The sequence below is a fragment of the Pleurodeles waltl genome, chromosome 1_1 (assembly GCF_031143425.1).
Source record: "Pleurodeles waltl isolate 20211129_DDA chromosome 1_1, aPleWal1.hap1.20221129, whole genome shotgun sequence".
NCBI lineage: Eukaryota > Metazoa > Chordata > Amphibia > Caudata > Salamandridae > Pleurodeles > Pleurodeles waltl.
Window position 1 is genome coordinate 529,117,497 of NC_090436.1, and position 23,693 is coordinate 529,141,189.

A 23,693-nucleotide genomic window follows, 5' to 3' on the forward strand; every position below is an offset into this window, starting at 1 on the left:
TTGATTCAAGTGGAACGGTGAGATTACTTTTGGTAAAAATTTAGGATTGGTCCGTAGAACAACTTTATTTTTGTGTATTTGAATAAATGGTTCTTGAATGGTAAATGCTTGAATTTCACTCACTCTTCTTAGAGACGTGATGGCAATTAAAAATGCAACTTTCCACGTTAAGTATTGCATTTCACAAGAGTGCATGGGCTCAAAAGGTGGACCCATGAGTCGTGTTAGGACGATGTTGAGGTTCCATGAAGGAACTGGTGGTGTTCTTGGTGGTATAATTCTCTTTAGGCCTTCCATAAACGCTTTTATGACTGGTATCCTAAACAATGAAATTGATTGCGTAATTTGTAGGTAAGCTGAAATTGCCGTAAGATGTATTTTAATGGAAGAGAAAGCTAGGTTAGATTTTTGCAAATGTAGTAAGTATCCTACTATCTCTTTTGCAGATGCGTGTAAAGGTTGAATTTGATTATTATGGCAGTAATAAACAAATCTTTTCCACTTATTTGCATAGCAGTGTCTAGTGGTAGGTTTTCTAGCTTGTTTTATGACCTCCATACATTCCTGTGTGAGGTCTAAGTGCCCGAATTCTAGGATTTCAGGAGCCAAATTGCTAGATTCAACGATGCTGGATTTGGATGTCTGATCTGTTGTTTGTGTTGTGTTAACAGATCTGGCCTGTTTGCAAGTTTGACATGAGGTACTACTGAAAGGTCTAGCAGTGTTGTGTACCAAGGTTGCCTTGCCCATGTTGGTGCTATTAGTATGAGTTTGAGTTTGTTTTGACTCAACTTGTTTACTAGATATGGAAGAAGTGGGAGAGGGGGAAAAGCGTACGCAAATATCCCTGACCAGTTCATCCATAGTGCATTGCCCTGAGACTGATGTTGTGGGTACCTGGATGCGAAGTTTTGGCATTTTGAGTTTTCTTTTGTTGCAAATAGATCTATTTGTGGCGTTCCCCACATTCTGAAGTAAGTGTTCAGTATTTGGGGGTGAATTTCCCATTCGTGGATCTGTTGGTGATCCCGAGAGAGATTGTCTGCTAACTGATTCTGAATCCCTGGAATAAATTGTGCTATTAGGCGAATGTGGTTGTGAATCGCCCAATGCCATATTTTTTGTGTTAGGAGACACAACTGTGTCGAGTGTGTTCCTCCCTGTTTGTTTAGGTAATACATTGTTGTCATGTTGTCTGTTTTGACAAGAGTGTATTTGTCGGTTATTATGGGTTGAAATGCTTTCAGCGCTAGAAACACAGCTAACAGTTCTAAGTGGTTTATATGAAACTGTCTTTGCTGAATGTTCCATTGTCCTTGGATGCTGTGCTGATTGAGGTGTGCTCCCCACCCTGTCATGGATGCATCTGTTATTATGTATTGTGGCACTGGTCTTGAAAAGGCCGCCCTTGGTTTAAATTTATACTGTTCCACCATTGAAGCGAGATGTATGTTTGGCGGTCTATCAACACCAGATCTAGAAGTTGACCCTGTGCCTGAGACCACTGTGATGCTAGGCACTGTTGTAAGGGCAGCATGTGCAACCTTGCGTTTGGGACAATGGCTATGCATGAGGACATCATGCCTAGGAGTTTCATTACTAATTTGACCTGTATCTTTTGGTTTGGATACATGGCTTGTATTACATTGTGGAATGTTTGGACTCTTTGTGGACTTGGAGTGGCAATTCCTTTTACTGTGTTGATTGTTGCTCCTAGGTATTGCTGTGTTTGACGCGGCAGAAGGTGTGACTTTGAGTAATTGATTGAGAAACCTAGTTTGTGTAGGGTTTCTATGACATAATTTGTGTGTTGTGAACACTGTATTTGCGTGTTGGTTTTGATTAACCAATCGTCTAGGTACGGGAACACATGTATTTGCTGCCTTCTGATATGTGCAGCTACTACTGCTAGACATTTTGTAAAAACTCTTGGCGCAGTCGTTATTCCAAATGGCAACACTTTGAATTGGTAATGTATCCCTTGGAATACAAACCTTAGATACTTTCTGTGTGAAGGATGTATTGGTATATGGAAATATGCATCCTTTAGATCCAGTGTTGTCATGTAGTCTTGTTGTTTGAGCAGTGGGATTACTTCTTGTAATGTAACCATGTGAAAGTGGTCTGATTTGATGTATGTATTTAATATTCTGAGATCTAGTATAGGTCTTAGAGTTTTGTCCTTTTTGGGTATCAGAAAGTATAGTGAGTAAACTCCTGTGTTTAGTTCTTGTTTTGGTACTAATTCTATTGCTTCTTTTTGGAGCAATGCTTGAACTTCTAATCCTAGAAGATTTATATGTTGTTTTGACATACTGTGTGTTTTCGGTGGGACTGTTGGAGGGAATCCGCGAAATTCTATGCAATAACCATGCTGGATAATTGCTAGTACCCAAGTATCTGTTGTTATCTCCTCCCAATGTTTGTAAAATTGGCTTAGTCTTCCCCCCACAGGTGTTATGTGATGGGGATGTGTGACTTGTAAGTCACTGCTTATTTTGAGGACTTTTGGGGCTTTGGAATTTTCCTCTATTTTTTTGGAATTGTCCCCCTCTATATTCCCCCGAAAACTTCCCCGCTGATAGTGGCTTTGGTAAGTGGGCCTTGTTTGAGATGTTGTGGTTTCTGTAGGTTGTCCTCGAAACCCTCCCCTAAAAGGTGTTTTGCGAAATGTGCCTCTGCTCTGCGGGGAGTAGAGTGCGCCCATGGCTTTTGCCGTATCAGTGTCTTTCTTGAGTTTATCAATAGCAGTGTCGACTTCCGGCCCAAACAACTGCTGTTCATTAAATGGCATATTTAGCACGGCTTGTTGAATTTCCGGCTTGAAACCTGACGTGTGCAGCCATGCGTGCCTGCTTATTGTTATTGCAGTATTTACTGTCCTTGCAGCCGTATCTGCTGCATCCATTGAAGACCGTATCTGATTATTAGAGATACTTTGTCCTTCTTCCACCACTTGTTGTGCTCTTTTTTGGAACTCCTTGGGTAAGTGTTCTATCAAATGTTGCATCTCATCCCAGTGAGCTCTATCATATCTTGCCAAAAGTGCTTGTGAATTGGCAAAGCGCCATTGGTTTGCTGCTTGTGCTGCAACCCTTTTGCCCGCAGCATCAAATTTGCGACTCTCTTTGTCTGGAGGTGGTGCGTCCCCCGAGGTATGAGAGTTTGCTCTCTTACGAGCTGCCCCGACAACTACTGAGTCCGGTGTTAACTGGGTTGTAACACAAACAGGATCTGTTGGCGGTGGCTTGTACTTTTTCTCCACCCTTGGAGTTATGGCTCGCCCTTTAACAGGATCCTGAAAGATTTGTTTTGAATGTTTTAGCATTCCTGGGAGCATAGGTAGTCTTTGGTATTGGCTATGAGTGGAGGATAGCGTGTTAAACAAAAAGTCATCCTCAACTGGTTCGGAATGCAAGGTGACGCTATGGAAAGCAGCTGCCCTTGCGATCACCTGTGTGTAAGATGTACTGTCCTCAGGAGGGTACGAGTCTGGGCTGTTGTCCGATACTGGAGCATCGTAAAGGTCCCATGCATCGGGATCATCTTGACTCATGGCAGTATGAGTCGGGGAGTGCATCAGTGGTGGAGTTGCTACTGGTGATGTGTGCACTGATGGTGGTGGAGACGGTGGTGGAGTTGTTTTCTTTGCCACCTTTGCCTGTGGCTCCTTGTCCTTTTTTTGAAAGGCAAGTTTTGTTTTTATTTTAATTGGGGGAAGAGTGGTTATCTTCCCTGTGTCTTGATGAATGTGGAGCCTTCTTTGAGTATAGTCTGGCTCTACAGCTTGAAGTTCCTCTCCAAATCTATGTTTTTGCATTTGGGAGGACAATCCTTGTTCCTCTGTATAGGAACCTGTTTTCGGCTCCGAGGCTGGATGTTTCGGTACCGAAATTTTTTTGGATGTCTTTTTAGGCTCCGAAGAAACCTTTGTAATTTTCGGCGTGGAGGTTTCTCGGTGCCGAATTTGTTCGGTGCCGCTGTCACGGTGCCGAAATTTCTCTGAGCCGATGTCTCGGGTCCGAGATTGCTGTGTGGCGGTATCTCGACCGGAGTCGGATGACTTCGACACCAGCGTGCCCTTTTTCGGTGCCTTGGCTCGGTCACCTATTTTTTGGGTTAAGCCATGGCCTGTTGGCGGTGGCGTCCCCTGGGCTTCTGTTGACTTCTCGTGAGTCTTATGTTTCGACGTCTTACTCACGGTTTTCGGCATTTCTTCGACCTCGAGCTCTTCCGAGTCCGACTCGTGGATAGAGAAAGCTTCCTCTTCGAAAACCTCTTGTCCTGTCGGCGTCGACGCCATCTGCAGTCTTCTGGCTCTTCGGTCTCTTAACGTCTTTCTGGACCGAAACGCTCGACAGGCCTCACAAGTATCTTCCTTGTGCTCTGGGGACAAGCACAAGTTACAGACCAGATGCTGATCCGTATACGGATACTTGTTATGGCATTTTGGACAGAAGCGGAATGGAGTCCGTTCCATCAGCCTTGAAGTCGCAAGTGGCCGGGCCGACCAGGCCCCGACGGGGGATCAAAAAAACCCCGAAGGGCCACCGGAGCTCTTCAAAATTCGGTGTCGATCTGTTGTAGCTAACCCGATACCGAACGCAAACAATACCGACATTTTTTCCGAGATTCTAACTAACTTTCCGACCCGAAACACGGAGCGAAAAGGAACACGTCCGAACCCGATGGCGGAAAAAAAAACAATCTAAGATGGAGTCGACGCCCATGCGCAATGGAGTCGAAATGGGAGGAGTCCCTCGGTCTCGTGACTCGAAAAGACTTCTTCGAAGAAAAACAACTTGTAACACTCTGAGCCCAACACCAGATGGCGGGATGTGCACAGCATGTGTATCTGCAGCTACACATGCCATCGAACATACATATATATATATATATATATATATATATTAAAAAAAACGTAATACAGGTCCATGCCTAGCATTCAATTACCCAAATACATGGCAGACAGAACGTGGGCCAGTGTGAGCATCTTGAACCTGTCCATCTAAAGGTAGGGGTTCAGAGGGCAGAGATCTGAAATGGGAAGAAGGCCTCTGTCCTTGTTCAGCTTGAGGAAATAGAAGCAGAAACAACAAGTCACTATTTCAGAGGCTGTTAACCTCTCTATGGCCCCTTTGGACAATAAAGCCTGCACCAAAATGGTCAGGTCTCCTCTGAAAGCAACTCTGATGTGAGAGGTGAGTATGAAAAGGAACGGAAGGACGTGATCTTTTGCTATTCTTGAAGAAAGTCTACTTAAGTCCACCTAGCAAGTGTTGCCATCATAACTATAGGGCAAGTAATCACCATCATCTGCATCGTCATCTCCAAAAGCTGGCTGACTTCAAGCAATAGGAGCCAAAAAGTTGGTGGAGCACCTGAAGGCAGGTATACACTTGAGGCAGTGTTTTATTTGACTCTGATTGTATGAGGACTGGGTGCATTAAAATGGATTTGGGATGCAACATTTGTTGAGGCCGAGAAAAGTTTGGTTCAGAGTCAGACAGTGGTGTTGGTAGGGGGTCCTCCTCCAGTGCCCGTTGCATTGAAGTCTAACAGACCAGCATACATTTTGGTGTCCGAATGGAAGATGGCATTGAAGCGGGTGCAGAACCTAAAGCAGATTTGAGAAGCACAGAGTGCACTGAGGGCGGTTTACCTAGCTGTAACTCAACTTGTGGCCCTTGTGGATCCTTGAAACGCAAAGGCGCACCATCAACAGGAACCCAAAGAGTTGAAAGATGTGCAACATGGCCTCTGTGAAAGACTCAATCTGTTACGGAGTTGCTGATGACCCAGAAAACACAGGTTGCATAGCGGTCAGTTGTAGAATTGGCTCTTTGATGGATCAGAAGAGAAACAGAGTTGAACAGAGTAACACGCGGACATCCCTGCGACATCTCAAGAGATAAAGGTGCAGAATTAGATCAAGTCCCACTTGGCTTTTTTGTGTTTCCTCTTTGACTTTGATTTGGATATACATGAAGACTTTGACCTGTTGTAGGAACAGCCTCAGGCAAAGGAATTAGTTAGTGTTGTAGAATCTGAGCAGGAGCAGGACTTGTGCCGTTTCTACAGGTGTTCAGCAGTCTACAGCTTCACTTCACATTTCTTATTTAATCAGGGTGCATTTATTGCACAACTTAGAGCCATGTTTTGAGCCCAAGCACCAAAGATACACCTCTTGCAGGTCTGTCACAGATGTTTCACATAGCATGGCTTAAATCCTGATTTTTTGGAGTAGACAGAGTTCCTTTGTACAGTGGTTGAATATTATGAAAGAGAAAATCTCGTCAGACCAAGAATAAAAAAAGAGGAGAGAAAATAAAAAAGATGTGGAAATGCACAGTACGTTCTTACACAATATTTTAAATTTCAAGAATCTGAGCTGAGACGTATCCATTAGAAGCATGCCTTTCAGCCTGGGTAGCAACTGAACTCACCACTGTGTATTAAATAGCATTGAAAAAAGGAAATCATCCTCCACTTCCATGACACGGAGATTAATTTTATGATGTTCACCAGTTCTCTGGATAAACACATGGTATGCAGAGTACTGTCATCAGGGGTTGATGATTTTACTGGAGGTGCAAGGTGGATTTTTTTGTGGACCTACATGAAAGTCGTACCACTGGTCATCCTGGTTATCTGTATGGAGGGGTTACTCTTATGGATCAGTTAAATCTGCAAGGACACAGTGTTTGCAGGTCTCAGGCACATCCAGGATGATGGAGTGTGCCATCCTTCCAGTGAGGATAATTGATCTCTCTCTCCTCGATCGATTCTGGGATCTGGCGATCTGATGCTGAATAGGAGGGAGATGAAGCAGTGATGCCCTATTCTCATGGTAATGCATATTTTGTAATTCATTATTTGTTTTGCATTATAATATAGATACATATATTTGCTGTGTATATTGCAGTGGAGAATCATTTGCACATTCTTTCATTTCATTGCTGTGACCATTTGTAATGTATGCTTTCAGCATGCTAATCTTCTTTTAGGAACCTTGCGTAGTGAAATAATAAACGTCTTCTTTTGTCTAAGAAGTGCATTCCAGAGATTTGTCAGTGCATGAGTGTTTCAGCTCGGTCATTAGTGAAGCAAAACACTATGGTGGTAGGAAGGGTTCCCTGGATTTGGTAGTTTTGATAATGGATATGCTCGAAGTTCTTCAGAGATAGCTATCGCGAAGGTGATGCATTGTTTCTTGAGAGTGGACTGATCGGTGGATTTGTTGAAAGTGGTTTTGCCAGATACGGCCTTTTAAAGGAAGTATATGTATTTTTCTCTCACATCTGGTTATTGTTCCTCAGATATAGTGTTGCTTGCCGCAGATGGTTGTATTGATGTTGACTTCTTCGTTGAACTCTGTTCCAAGGAGGTTTAAGGTAAACCAGAGTGTCTCAGTGTTGAGGCTACAGCCTGACTTCTCAAGGCTTTCTCAGCACTGAGCTTGTTTTTTCGGGGCCATGTGGGCTTAGGTATGAGAAGATAGTTGGGGAGGTGGAGATACTGAGGGGAACAGGAAGAGAGGTGGGTCCCAACACCCTGAGGTCTTCTAGTGAGTGATTCTAAGCTCAAGGCATGACTCTCCTGAGGGTACTCCTTGTCATGAAACCAATGCTCCTTCAAGGTCAAGCCCTGGAGGGAAGATTCGCAAAGTGTGATGCATTCTTAAGCCAAGATGTAGTCTTTATCCTAACTGTAGTTTTCCTTGAGGACCTCGGAGACAATTGTTTTCCAATGACAGAGTCTAAGTATCCATAGTAGATTGACCTCCCAGTTTTAAGTGGTTTTCTTAATGTCTTTGACGCCAGACACAGGAGATGGTTCCAGAGAACTTTGGTGCTGCATTCCTTAATTCGTCCATCACATACGCCTTTGATGCTGGTTGGTGTTTTGGACTAGAAGCACTGACAGGCCTAACAATTAAATTTACTGTGGTCCTTTGGTAGACAAAGGCTACAGTCACTGTGTAGGTCTGATCGTGGGAACTTACTATTGTATTTTGAACACAACTTCAAGGGTGTGTTGCTCCATACCCCTCCTCCTTACAAGTAATTCTCATACGACCTAGCCTAAGGTTTAAAGTTCAATGTTGGCTTTGACGCAGTCAAAGATCACACAAGGCTGTCAGGAGTAATTTCAGAGTCTCCATGTTTACTATTTGGTTCATGACGATCCTAGAGCTTTGTACATCCAAACCCAATGACAGAAAAAGCAATCCGTTGTGGTGGTCCATGTTCTGGTGCATGGTGCATTTTGGGTGTCAATGGGGCTGGGGGGCTCAAGGGGTAGAATTACCTTGAAACATAGCCCTTTACTTTCAAGAAAAACTTGCAATGTCCATACCAAGCACTACTTGGCAGGAGCATGCACAGCATTTTATTTACAGTACCACGTGCTGCAAACTCTCACCTGTAAGATTATTCATGTCATTTGTAGTTGCATCTGTCACATCAAGTATGAGGTCAAGAGCAATGTATCTGGTGTGTAAATTAAAGATTGTGTGCCTGTTGCACAAATTATGGATAGCGGTCCTAATCATAGCTTGTGAATTTCAGTGTTTCTGTTTTTAATTTGCAACCATGACTCCACTTCAACTGTTTTGGTGAATGGCTTGGGTTTTTGTTCTTAAATGTTATCACTTTATAACCAAAATTAAACGTAGCTTCAACTTTGACCTTTGTTTTTCTAGTGAACAGACTACATGTGTATGTTATATATTTGTGCTTGTTCAATGTGTTATAAATATGCGAACAAAGGTCCATCGACATTGGAGCACTCCGGTAATATGTGTAAACACATCAACAATATTATGGGTGTAACAGTATGAGTTATTAGAGAATCTGACAGCTGTAACTGAACGTGCGTCAAATTATCTGTTATAGCTACTTTCAGATTTTCATAAGCTAAAACAAAATCAATGCCAATAGTTCACAATGTAGAAGTGACGGCAAAAGCAAACAAGGAAATGCTAATGTGACACAAAATAAAGGTATGTACATATTTACGCAATGATTTACCTGGAAAAAGATGGACTGCCCTTTGGATGGTCTTCAATGCGTTATCCTTTTTATTGTCAGATGATAGACTTCCAGCTGCCAAAAGATTAACTGCAGTGTAGAGGTGTGATGTCTATTAAGAAAAACAATACTTCATATCAAAAACAAGACAAAGCATGCAATAAGAGAGGAGCCGCAAAACTGACAGCACTAGGGGCCAGATGTATCATCACGGCCCTTTGTGATTCGGAAATAGCGATTTTTAAGAAATCGCTATTTCCGACTCACAAAGTGCCATGTATCACATTTGCAATTCGGTAATAGCGATTTCTTAAAAATCGCAAATGCTATTACCGAATCGCAAATTGCGATACCGGCCCCATTAGCAGCTAGGGGCCTGTTGGGCCATAGCTGCAAATTTTTTGCATTTCCAAAATTGCGATTTCTGAACCAGAAATCGCAATTTTGGAAATGCAAAACCCCAGGGTGCTGGGGGTCTAAGGCTCCCTCTGCTGCACCCCAAAAAAAATTGGGGGGACATGTAAGGTGCACACATGCCAAAAGGGCATGTGTGCTTTACATGTACAATATAAAAATGCATTTTAAATGCATTTTTTAATTTTGCAGCAGGTTACCACCTAGTTTCTTTTCATGGTATTTTGCATGTGCAAAATGCCATTCTGCAAAAAATCACAATTTGCTATTTTTTGCTGCATCTCCTTGCGATGTGGATTTTGCGAATCGCAAAGCAAAAAAAAAAAAAAAAAACAACCGAAATGTTTGCGATTTCTTAATTTTGGTCTGCGAATGCCTTTCATGCATCGCAGACCACTTTTTTGCACTCTCAAACGGCCGAATTTTGCGATTCGCACCGTTTGCGAGTGCAAAAAAGTTTCATACATCTGCCCATAGATTCTTTATATGTACAACCAAAAGCCTCTAGTGAGATAAAGGGCACACCACTGTTAGTTGGCTGGCCTCTTGTTTGAGCTACTGAGACAACTGGCTTCCAGAGACCTCTCTCCCTGCAACTGCTCAGCTCACCAGTTTCAACGGACTTACCCTGGAGCCTATTTCTGGCCTCTGTCGGAGTGAGTCCGAACCACAAAGTAGTGCTCCAACATCCTGGACCCTTGCTTAGTGTTACAGTATAGTCGTGTTATACCCCAAATGCAAGAAGAAGGATGCCTACACGTTTTACCAAATTTCTGCCTGGAGAACTGACGGAGACCAGGATCACCACTGAAAAAGCAGCTGACAATGTTGAATCGCCGGTCGGCCTCAACTTGCGGGTTTGCCTTGCTGAAGGAGTTCTGACTTCCAGAAAAGTTACTAAGTCCCAGCATATAGGGCTTCATCTGGACAGACGCCGAGCAGCATCCGATCTAAGTTGAGGCCTTGCAGGGCACGGACTTTGCCTGCTTGGAGCTTTCCCACCATTGTCTACAATAGCACCGGGACCTGTTCTTCAGCAACCCTCCATCAAGCCCTGGGTCAGATCCAGCTTGCCCTGCTGCTAACTCATCGACAAGCACTTTTTCTCCATAAAGGTTTTTAAGTCATAAAGTAAACTTTCCACCAGGATGAACCTGGTCCCTGTATCCAACCTCAGCTCAATCGTGTTCCATCCTAAAGTTTGGCTTTGAAATGGTCTAGAGCAACCAGATGGCTGCGATTGATGTTTTTGGGCTTTTCTGTGTTATTTTTAATTCAATCATTAAAAATTCACCTCTTTGGTTCTAATTAATTGGACTTTCGTCATTTTGTTGTCAGTTTATTTATTACATTTACTCAATGTTTCTAAATTGGTTTGGGATTTTTATTTTGTGTGTTTTCACTTTTTTATTGTTTGAATGCTGCATAAATATCTTACACATGTCCTCTAAGTTAAGACTGGCTGCTTTGTGCCAAGCTACCAGAGGGCTAATCACAGTTTTTTAGTGACTTTAGTGGTTCACCCTGACAAGGATTGTAATTATTACTTGAGGTGGGTCTCATCCACCAAAACCAATGCTCCATTTTTTTAGAGCACTACCTTCTTCATGTTGAATGTGAAGGGCAAAAAGTTAAATGAACATTAAGCCTGAATCTCACCACCTCTAATAGGCATGTACTTTGTGGTCACCTTTTTTTAACAATTTCTTTTTATTTAACATGCTTCGCACCAATCTGCCAAAAACATTGATAGTGTAACAATTTCATAACTATTTGTAGTATTCATGATGAACAGTACCTTATTAAAATACTCAGGTGTAACATATGAAGGGATACATCAACAATGAAGCGCCTAAGGAAGTAAACGTCACATAACTCAAATAAAATACAAACTTCAACATAACCCCTGAAATAGTCAGTTGCTAATAAACACCTCCAAGTCTATTTGTTTGAGCAGCTGAGTACAGCAAAATAGGATTGCCATTAAACTATATACAATTGCTGATGTTGGGTGGTTGGCATCAGTAACCCAGCCCTGTAACAGTCAGACTAGTGGAAGCTTCATGAATGCCATATGTTGCATTTTTTGTCATCTTCGGGGGTAGTATCTGTCCGGTAGTGGCCATCACACCATTATATCGTTCCTGATTTGCACTATATGTTGCAGTACCCCATAAAGATTTGCTTTCCAGTGGAGCATCCACGCAATCAGCCCATTTACCGAGTTCCCTTTCCCACTTCCATATGTTCAGTCTCCCAAAATTTTCCAGCGCATAGAGATCTAGATCCTATTCAGTATGAGCACCAGACCTTAAAATCTACCCATCATGTTGGTAGTTTGACATTGGGAAGAGGGCCAACAAGCACACCACTCAGGTCCTCGTGATATTCCTGCCTGTATACCAGTTCATAAATGGTATAATTCTGTCCCAGAAAACACATAACAAGGGGCAGCTCCACAACATATAATAAATGTCACCCTCCTCTTTTCCACAAATAGTGTACCCAGCAGTTACATCAGGGAACATGTGATTGATTCGCTTGGGGATAAAATAGACCCTGCACAGATAGTAATCTTGAATTCATTTAAACCTGAATTCCTGCATACCTTATGGGAAAGTTTGAGTATGTTAATCCAACTGCTGTCAGTAAAGGGTGAACCGAACTCCCCGGACCATTTGCTGCACAGCACAGAATTTCATTCTTTGATTGGACTATAAGTGATTTACACAGGAGGGTTACTACCATGAGTGTACCATCTAAGGTACAGATATATTTCAAGCAAGTAAACATTGGTGCTTCTGATATGTCTTTGTTCCATGACCTGTATATTGTCAGCAGAAATGTGCCATAAATTAGGAAATGTCCGCCTAGGATTTCACAGTCTGCATGGATTTCGTGACATTCTAAGCAGCTTCCCCCTGTGTATAGGTCAACAAATATTGCAAGACCATTCTCAGACCAGCCACACAGTACACTCCAATTCTTCTGATGTGGTAGTGCTGTTAAGGAGATCAGAGGGATCTCCAGTGAACACAGGATTCTAGTGTGTTCCTTGGACAGCTTTAGTGCAGTCATAGTGAAGTGTCCTAATCAGGATACCCTAGTTTTTAAAATGGCGTTTCTAGAAGAGGTTGATCAACAATTGTGTGAGATCAGTCAGTAAAAGTGTATCCAGGTTCCCATTGTCCATGCAATCCCAAGAAGCAGTTCACCATCTAGACACCCACTGTAGTTCTACGGCCAGATAGTACAGCTCTAATTCCAGCGCAGCTCCACTGCCCTCATCCACAGGTAGCAAAAATATGATCAATGCAACCCTGCAGCTGTTTGTATGGTCTGCAAGCATCCAATTAAGCGTTTGGAAGACTAGGAAAAATGTGGACAAAAAATATCTTAACCTAGAGAGAAGGACCATCTTTAACAGAGCTGTTCTGCCCATGACTATATGGGTAATATTTGCCAGAATGTAATGGCCTGGCTTAAAGAGGTCAAAGCTGCTATAATCGTCCCTTCCAGCAGACTATTTTCAGTTTTAAATATGGGACGATTAAATAATTCACCGTGTTTGACTTCCATTATATATCTTCATCTAGTTGCAAAGGTCTATCGTCTGCTACAGTTTCACAGACAGAGTATCCACAAGACTTGCCCCAATTTGCCTTCAGCCCAGACAGCTTTCCAAAGTCCTCCATCCTCCCACCCTGTGTCTGCTATTTCCCCTTGCAGATGTAGTAACATGTAATTCACTTAAAATTAGATATATGAGTAACAGCAAGAACCCTGTCAGATTTATAGGGCTAATGGCTCCACTACCATGGTAAACAAGACGGTGGAGAGAGGACAGCCCTGTCTTGTGCTCCTACTAATAATGCAGGTTTCAGAATATAAGATCCTTGTTCGAATCGGAGTCTTGTTTTAACCTGAGCTAGGCTTATATATAATAGCTTGGTCAAACCCAAGAATCCAAGGCCCTAGCCCACGTTAGTCATAACAGCAAACAGGAACTCCCTCTGAAGGAAATCTAGGGCCTTTTTTTTTTTTTATAACTAGAGAGAACACCAGAGCCTTAGGATAATCATGGAGAAGGTGGTCTAGTACCTGTACTAGCCTGATAATATCAGGCACAGTGCTGTGCTTAGGGATTAACCCATTTTGATCAGGCTGGATCATGCCCCCTATTCTGTTTGCTAATATCTTGCTCAGTATCTTGTATTCAACATTAAGCCTTAAGTCGTATGCTCCATCTCTATTCTTCTTAGGGAGGGATACAATAATTGCGGCTCCTCACTGTTGAAGGTAGACATCCCAATGATCTGCCTCAGTAAAGACCTACGTCAGCTTAGAGGCCAGAACACCTATGTAGGCCGTATAAAATTCTATAGGTAAGACATATTCCTTAGGGAGCCTTGTAGTTGAGGCATCCTCTACATATATGCTCAGAGTTTGTCAGTCTGTATTTCCCCTTGAGGCGTACAGCCTATCACAATAGGCCTTAAACGTGATTTTAGGCTGGGAGTATACCAACACATATTTTCTTGTTGCAAATACTTAGGATCAGGGAGTTTCTTTTTTCCTGACTTACCACACCAGTACCCTCCTACCTTTGTCCCTTTCATAAAGCATTTTCCAGGGATAATGTTTATAGCCATACCTTTTCATCTGTTAGACTAATGTTAGAAGTTTCTCTTTTTCGTCTCTTAATCACCCTCTATTATTTTGCCCACACAGATGATCCCTCTCAAGGGTTTCCAGGAGTTGCACTGGTTCACAGATTTCTAACTGTAGCTGTGCGTTTACCCCCAACTCTGCTACCTATGCAATGCCCCCTAATCACTGTCTAATAGGCCCCCCCCCATTCAGCTAGCGCTGTCAATGCGGAGCCTACATTTTTTTAAATAACTGTGTGTCATATCCTCAAGTGTAACTTCAAATATTGCATCTTCTTCTAAGTCTGTGTTAAATTTCTAGGATGGATTAGCTGTTCTAGGGGGCCCTATCTGAGAGACAGAATTTAAGGGTTAAGAGTTGGTTTCAGCCAGTTATTCTGGCTAATGCGAAGTAGGTGCTTTTCTCTGTGGCAGGACCAGCGGAGAAACAAGGCTAGTATCGGGAGGGGTATCCAGACCACTGGCACCTTGAAGTTCACCAGAACAGTTTTCCCCATAATATTAGAAACATAATTGTTATCATAAATGTTGCGGTCTCAGTCCATGCCAAAAAGATTATGTAAAGTGTGGGGTCCTACCAAGTGATAAGGGCAAGTATCGAAATTTGAAGAAGTACCATGACTGGGCCCAAGCCCAGTTGCGAAATGAGAATGGTCATAAGTGGTGATACCTACCTCACCATGTAAAAAAACAATTCTAGCCACAGAACCGTCAACCAAAAGACATTGCAGCCTTTGGGAGAGGAATCTCTTTCACGGACAGCTCAGACGCCTCGTGGTGAATGCCAGAAATACCTGGAAGCCACAAAGCCAGTCCACCTGAGTTTGACCAAGATCACCACCATCGGGACATGGAATGTGAGGACTATGTACAAGACAACCACGACAATCCAAGTGGCATCAGAAATAAATAAAAAAATACATCCTTGCCCTGCTTGGCATCAGCAAGACCAGATGGACACAGTTGGGACAGAAAAGACTGACTCCAGGAGGAATGCATGCTGCTGTATACTAGACACACAGAAGAGAACACCACCCCACACTCAGGAAGTAGCAATGATGCTAATGCTAGCAGCCAACAGAGCTCTGTTTGGATGGGAAGCCGACAGTCCCAGAACCATCACAGCAACCTATAGCACAAAGCAAAAGAGGATCAACATGATTGTTATTCAGTGCTATGCACCTACAAATGGAAGCAAGGAAAGGGAAGAGGAACACATTTCAGTCCACCCTGGAGAAAACCCTTGAGAGAAACATGACCATAATGATGTGGGACCTCAATGCCAAGATTGGAAGTGACAACACAGGGTACAAAGATGTCATGGGCCACTATGGCCTTGGTGACATGAACAAGAGTGGCGAAAGGCTCACAGATCTCTGTGCCCTGAATAGTCCGGTGGTAGGCGGTAGAGTATTCCCACCCAAATTAATACACAAGGCAAAGTGGGTGTCACCACACCATTCAACAGAGAATCAGATCGACCATGTCTGTATTGCCAAGAAGTTCCAGAGGTTCCTGCAGCATGTGAGTGATGAGAGGAGCAGACGTGGCACCAAATCATACTTTTTTTGACAGCCAGGCTAAAGCTGAAGAAAGCATGGATAGAATCAACAGACCAATGCCAGAAATATTACATCACCGTCCTCAAAGATGTACAGAAACTGAGTGAATACTCAGTCACCTACAGGTTTCAAGTCCTGCAAGAACTACAGGACAACAGAGACCCAATAGAAAGCTAGTGGGAGAAAACCAAAGAAACAATTACATCAACCTACCAGGAGGGAAGAAACGCAGGCATAAAGAATGGATTTCCGCCATGACTCTCCACAAAATCCAAGAGAGAAAGGAAAAGAAAGCTGCTGTCAACATCCGCCGAACAAGAGCAAAAAAAGAGAAATCTCAAGGTGAATACACTAAACCCAACAAGAAAGCAAAGTTTAAGAGCAGACACCAAAGATTCATCAACAGTCTTGCCACAGAATGCCAGGAAGAAGCAAGCCATGGATACTTGAGTGAGCACTACAACATAACAAGGAAACCCTCTGGCACATACAGCAAGCCAAAATACCTGTGAAAGGCAAATGCGGGAAGACAATCGTGAGTAAGGAAGGCCAACAAGAAGATGGGTGAAACACTTTGAAGAACTACTAAACCAGCCCGTGCTGCAGTCTCCACCAGACATACAGCCAGCTGACAATAACGTGCCAATTGACTGCTGCAGACCAACCAAGGAAGACATATGGCAAGCCATCAAACATCTGGGAAATGGGAAGGCAGCAGGACCTAACCAAATTCCTGCAGAGGCAGTGAAGGCAGACATTGAAACATCAGTACACATGCTTCATCCCATGTTTGGAAGGATGCAAGAAGAGAAAAAGGTGCAATCAGTCTAGAAGGAGAGATGTTTCATCAAGATCCTCAAGAAAGGTGACCTAAATAACTGCATAAACTACAGAGGGATAACTCTTCTATCAACCCCGGCAAAGTGTTCAACAGTCATCCTGAACAGAATGAAGAAACTAGTTGCCGCTTAGTTGTGAGACCAGCAAGCCGGCTTCCGCAAAGATATATCCTGCAGAGACCTGACTGCAACACTGCACATCATCATTGAGCTGTCAATGGAATGGAACATAGACCAGACTGCAACATTGCACATCATTGAGCTGTTGAATGAATGGAAATCTCCCCTCTATGTTAACTTCGACTATCAGAAGACATTTAACAGGGTGGAAAGAGAGACCCTTTGGAAACTCTTCCACCACTACTGTGTGCCAGATAAACTTGTAAGAGTCATCACAAGCTCTTACGAGGGAATGACATGCAAGGTAGACCATGAAGGACAACTCATGGAAGCCTCCCAAGTGAGGACCAGAGCCTTTCAGGGTTCTTTGCTTTTTCTCTTCCTGTTGGCTATAGACCGGATCATGAAGACATCCACAGCAAGAAGAAGAAATGTGATCCAATGGACACTTTGGATGCAGTTCGACAACCTGGACTTTGCAGGTGACCTGGCCCAACTCTTCCATACCCATTTGCAGATGCAGGAGAAGACAGACAATGTGGCATATCAGCACAACTTGGCCTCAACATCCACAGGGGAAAGGCCAAGCTTCTGAAGGCTAACATGGCCAGCACAACTGCAGTCACTCTCGCAGGCAATGCACTGGAAGAGGCAGAGGCCTTCATGCACTGAGGTCAATGCAAGAATTGGCAAAGCAGGGGTTGCCTTCATTCAGCTAAAAAAGATCGGGAGCTCAAAGGACCTAAAGCTGCAAACAAAGACAAGGCTTTTTAACACCAACCTAAAATCAGCCCTTTTGTATGGAGCAGACACTTGGAGGACAACAGTGACCACCGCCAACAAAGTCCAGACCTTCATCAACACTTGTCTGAGGAAAATCCTCCTACTCTGCTGGCCAAACACTATCAGCAGCAACAAGGGGAACAAACAGTGCCGAGGACAGACCCTCTGTCGGATATTTGAATGAGAGCCCATTTGGATCCTTAGGGCTCAAAGGGTCAGTAAAGTGCCAACAACACACAGCATGGCCTATATTTGCTGTAATGTCACCAACGGACTCGAAAATTCAGGGCACCCCAGAACCAGACTAAGAATCGGTTCTAATGAAGATTAGGAGTGAAACCAGGAGGCATGCTGATGCCCTCGCTTTCTCTCTGAAGTTAAGAGAGTGGCAGGAAGATGCAGATTCCAGATTTGACTTCTTATGCTTCTTCTTGAACTTACCCGAAGACTCTGACCACTATGATAATCTGCTGTATGAACAACTTCAGGAACGAGAATGGGACCTTCCTGTCTACTTCAACGAGATGTGTCATGCAGACTCCTCCCTCAGCCCTACCCACTTCAACATTTACATGGCCCCGCTCGCCAACATCCTCCGCCCTCACGGAATCACCATCATCTTGTACGCAGACGACACCCAGCTCGTCATCTCCCTCACCAGGAACCCCACCACTGCCAAGACAAACCTCCAAGCTGGACTACTCGATCCGCCAAATGGATGACAGCAAGCCACCTCAAACTCAACTCCAACAAAACAGAGATCATCATCTTCAGCCCCAACAAGACAGTATGGGACAGCTCCTGGTGGCCCACTGCCCTAGGACCAACCCCAACACCCTCCTCCCATGCACGCAATCTCGGCAACGTCTTAGACTCATCTCTCTCCATGGCCCAGCAAATCAACACCATAACTTCCTCCTGTTTCAACACCCTTCGCATGCTACGAAAGACCTTCAAATGGATCCCCATAGAAACCAGGAAAACCGTCAACCATGCACTCATCAGCAGCAGACTAGACTACGGAAACGCCCTCTACGCTGGTACCACAGCCAAGCTTCAGCAGAAACTCCAGCGAATCCAGAACGCAGCCGCATGTCTCATCCTGAACCTCCCACTCCATGAACAAATCTCCGCCCGCCTCAGATCCCTTCACTGGCTACCCATCAGCAAAAGGATCATTTTCAGAGTCCTCATCCACGCCCACAAATCCCTCCACAACACTGGACCAGCCTACCTCAATGAACGAGTGAACTTCCACACACCCACTCATCTCCTCCACTCTGCTGACCTCGCCCTCGCCACAGTCCCCCGCATACAATGCACTACCTCTGGAGGAAGATCCTTCTCCTACCTTGCCTCCAAGACCTGGAACTCCCTCCCCACCAACCTATGCAAGACCCAGGACCTCCTGACTTTCAGAAAACACCTCAAGACATGGCTTTTTGAGCAGTAAATCGGCATCCCCCTCCACCTCCCCCAACAGCGCCTTGAGATCCTACCGGGTGAGAGCGCGCTTAATACATTTTTTTGATTGATGGATTGATTGAGTCTTGTGTTTCGTGAAACAGAGCTTAGCCTCATGATCCTGTATGGACTTTGGATACATCTAGACACACTTGTCACAGGTTGTCGAATCACACTCCAACCACAGACACTAAAAGGCACACGTCATGAGCAGTCCCTAAACAATTTGAACCCTCTTATTTTAGAGACAGGCATATTTCCTTGCACATTGGTAAATCTTGATACATTTTGAGATCTGAAAGACCAAGGAGAAGACCGATCTGCATCTGAAGGTGCAGAAAGACAAGAACTGTTGTCGGTTCATAAGGGTGGCACTTATGTATATATCTTCGAACAAGGTCAGTGCAGGGCCGCAAAATGCTACCAGCTGGCATGCAGGAGTACTGCTTTAAAGTTTCAAGAGCCAGCGTGATGCCTAGGGAACCTTCACAAATTAAGGAATCTCTGGTTAAAAGTCTCTCTCAGAATTTCTTATTTGGAACCTTCTTAGATGACAAACGGGGCACTACATAGAATGGTGAGGTATGAGGACAGTAGAGAATCTGCAGTTAAGTAGAGTATCCACCAGGAAGAGCATTATCGAAGGTAAATCATTTGTCTACTATCTGCAGACTCTTCACCTATAGACTAGATGCTATAACAGTAGCCCCCAAAGATAGAAAGTCTGAGGAATTGACTCAGATGAAAAAGTCCTGTAGAACCAATCTTGCTGTAGGACTTGAGTGTAAAGGCAGTGGTCAACTCTGAATGTATGCACCGATGTTATTGTCGCAGCCCACCAGATCTCTAGAACAGGCACCTCTCCAGTATTAAAGGGGCACTGGCACTGGTGAAATGGTCCCAGAGGCTTTCAGGTGCTTGCCACTCGACCAGGGCATAGCAGGGCTTGAGGCAGAAGATTATCCGTCTTGATAGGGCCACCTTTTACTCTGCCCTGCCCTGCTTTGCAATGGAAAACACCATAAAGAGTTGATCATCAGCACAACAGTTGTTTCTGCTCTCAATGTAAAACCTCAGTGCTCTCCTAGGGTCTAATAATAGAGCTTCTTTTCAGCTTTTGAGAGGTGAAGTGGGCAAAAACATTGGCAAAGTTATCAACTGGCCACCTTGGAAACGAGTCACAGACATAGGTAGGTAAGTCATCTGGGTCCTGTATACCAATTTGGATAAAAATAATGTGTTGTAGGGCAGTTGCAACACTAGCATGTGGAGTTCATTCACACAATGTGCTGACATGATGGCAATGAAAAGAACCGTTTAAAATGTCTAAAGTCTCATGGAGCAGCTGCACATCAACTCAAAGGGTGTGCACATGAGAAAAGTCAAGAAATGTTTTGAACAGTTTGGGAGGAAACATGCAATTTAAATATTTTATAAAACACATGACAAATTGTGACTTAAAGCAAAGATGGTAAGTCTGGTCAATACAGAAAGGCTGAGAGGGCCAACAACCTTACACTATTCCTGCCGCAAGGTCTGGAAGGGCTAACAAAAGAACATCACAACGTTTAGCTTGTAGAGGGTTTGTATTTCAGGCACAATACAAACTTTGTCTTAGCCCCCACCTTATAGAGATATTGTGAAATGCATCTGCTGCAAGAATGACATATACTTGGTCCGTGAGTCAAAGTATACAGCTGCAGCTGCTCAATCTCTCGGCAAGGAGGTACAAGTTATGGAGACTGACTCGGTTGAAGAACCCTGCCCTGTTGCTGAGACAGGAGATCCATACAAAGTGGAACCCTAATCAGAGGACAAATGCTCAGACCAAGGAATATCAGGTATCTTACTTTCCTGGCCCAGGCCAGGGTGATAATGAGTTGGTCCCAGTCTGTCTTTATCTTCCTCAGAACCTAAAGCAAGACTGGTAGCAGAAGAAAACAGTGCAGGAGACTGCTTTTCCATTCCAGCCAAAATGGGTCACCTAAGAAGCACCTTGTAGGAAACTCCAACAAATGAAATTACTGATAATGTATGTTCTCAACAGTGGCAAATAGAATTAGCTATGGTGTGTCCCACTGATGTAAGAGGTACGTGCCAGCTTGCAGTGAAGGCATTACTTGTGGTCTGCTAATCAACACCTGCTCTAATCTGGCACTTAGGGAACTCACTAGGTGGCTGGCAACCACAGAAATGTTCTCCTGGTCCAGCAGAGGGTAGCCCCTCCTGGCCCAGGATCTAGAACCCTACGCTCCCCTGCTAACTGATGCACTACAATGTGGTTGTGTTGTCTGTGAGGACCTACACCAGCCTCCTATAGGTTGATGGGAGGAAGACTTTCATGGCCAGACGGATTGCCCAAAGCACCGGTAGGTTGATAATGACCTGGCTCTCTGCCAGAGGCCAGAAGAATCCGCTCTCCACCTCCTCACCATGGCTGTCCCAATTCAGCAACAATGCGTCCATCATCACCATGAACCCTGGGTGTGGAAGGGAGAGTGACCTGCCACAGGCCAGGGCGGCATCTGCTAGTCACCACTGCAATTTTCTTTAAAAAGTGAACTGAGACAGAGAGGCAGTGGTGGCACTGGCCCATTGATACTTAACTGTCCACAGCAGGACCCACATGCAGGAACAGGGGTTTGGAACGAGAAAGCTACACAAGTACAGGAGACTTGGAAGCCTCAGAGCCATCCTCCTTAAGACCCTAAGCATCATGAATGCTAACATATCTAGAATTCCTCTGATGTATGGAATTCTCTGCATTGGGCTCAAGCGGGACATCGGCTTGTTGATGGTGAAACCTAATTTTGTTGGGAATTAGCCCGTCGTCTGGAAGTGGTCTATGACTTATTACAGCAAAACCCCCTTCCACAACCAGTCATCGAGTTACAGGAATATTTGTACCTTGAACTCCAAGGATGGGATACAACTACCACCATCACTTTGTGAACACACTAAGGGCTGAGGTAATTCCAAATGGGACACAGTAAATGGATAGTGGCCCTCGCCTACCTTGAACCGAAGGTAACGCCTGTGGGACAGCAGGACAGGTATACAGAAATGTGTCCTGCAAGTTCCAGGACACTATCAAGGCTCCTGAGTTCAGAGCTAATTCTATCTAAGATACCATAAACATTATGAATCTGTCTTTCTCAAAAAGGCACTCAGTAGATGGTGGTCCAGATAAGGCCAAAGGCCTCAGACTTTCTTCGTAATGAGGAAGAAAGGTGAATAGAATCCCTCACCATTCAACAGGTTGGGTACCCTCTTGATAGCACCCTTGGACATTGATGATTGGCTTTCTGCTTTAGGATAGTGAAGTGATCCTCCGTAACAAGCTCTTGATTGGGAGGAAGATGGGATAGAAAAGAAATTAGGTGGTACAGAGCAAACACTATGAACAATTTGCAAGACCTCCCATAACCCCCCCCCACCCCCTGTCTGACGTAATGCCCCTCCAGCCAAGGAGGAAATGGCAAACTCTTGCTTCCAACCAGATAGGCATGAAAGGGCATACTAAAGCTTGGAAGGTGCTGTATAAGTGGATGAAGAATTGAAGGAGTGCTGTCCCTGCTGGATTTAACATCTTTTTTTGGCATTACAACTGCCACCTCGAAAGGACTGGGTAGGTTGCTGCAGTACATGCTGGGAAGGCTGGTGTTATCTATAAACTATACCCCTGGAATAGCCTCCCAAGTTCCTTTATCGGTGGTGAAATTGCTTATCTGACCTCAATACATCTAAGGCCCATGCTGCGAAGCAACTATTCTTCAACCATTCTAGGACTAAATCAGCCTTTTCTCCGTATATCATGCAAGTAATGATGCTTGCACGTCTTCAGAGAACCTGGTTGAGAGCATCCTGGTGTGTCTCCTGAGCACAACACTGGTGTCAATAGCTCTGCCTATATGGTCCATGGTGCCCACACCAGCTAGGAGCACATACTTAGCTGCATCCTGACCAAGGTGTATAATTTGGGCTAATGATTCTCTGAGGTCCTTCGGGACAGACAGCAAGGTGTTGCTGGCCATGTCCCACAGGGCATAGGTGTGCCTCCCCAGAAGACAAACGGCATTAATGAATTTGAATGCTAGACTCACCGCAGAAAATATTCTTGTCCGGAAAGAATTGATTTACTTTTCGACTCCCTAATCAAAGGGTTGGTCATAAAGGAATTTGGATTAACCTTCCTTGTTGAAGATTGAACAGTTTCTCCTGTGTTATATGCTTAGTTAGAAAGCCCAGATAATTTTGGACTAAACTATGCCCCCTAGTCGCAGGTCAAATGACTGACTGGAATGCATGAGAACGGCTAAGATCACAGCAATATGGGCTACTGTAAGTGCTTTATAAAATGCCAACAATGGCTCACAAGATGCACGTCAGGCAATACATTAGTCTTCAGCTCTACAGTGGACAACTATAATTCAAGTACCACAGCTGACCTCTAAATTATCACAGCAAACAAAACGTTTCCTTCCACTGGTGGCCCAGGGTGGCAAGCCTACCACCATTTTCGTGACATGTCTAGCCCACTGGCATTTTGCAATTCTGCAATCAGTAAAGTGGGGGAGAAGGAACCTGTCCCTCTCATCATCATCATCAGTGTCTTGAGGGGCATAGGGAGTTGGAACGAAATGGATGTAGCAGTATTGGATTGGAGTCCAGCTGTATAGCCACCAGTTGCACCTTTGTAATTTCTCAGGGCAACAGACATGGATCAGGATGACTGATATAGGGTCAGAGATCTCTGCTGGGTTCATATTGTCGACTGGTACTGGTGGAGTCGGTGCTAAAGTGGAAAGA

The 23,693-nt window shown here is 44.1% G+C and overlaps 1 protein-coding gene across 4 annotated transcripts in view; it reads right to left on the reverse strand.

The window, feature by feature from the left end:
- Window positions 1-23,693, reverse strand: part of SKIC3 (SKI3 subunit of superkiller complex) — a 1,026,707-nt gene that overhangs the window by 435,786 nt on the left and 567,228 nt on the right. For all 4 annotated transcript variants that reach the window (XM_069225585.1, XM_069225575.1, XM_069225607.1 and 1 more), the window contains exon 34: window positions 9,033-9,144. In XM_069225585.1, the coding sequence (XP_069081686.1) occupies window positions 9,033-9,144 (112 nt within the window). The remainder of the gene's footprint in view (window positions 1-9,032; window positions 9,145-23,693) is intronic.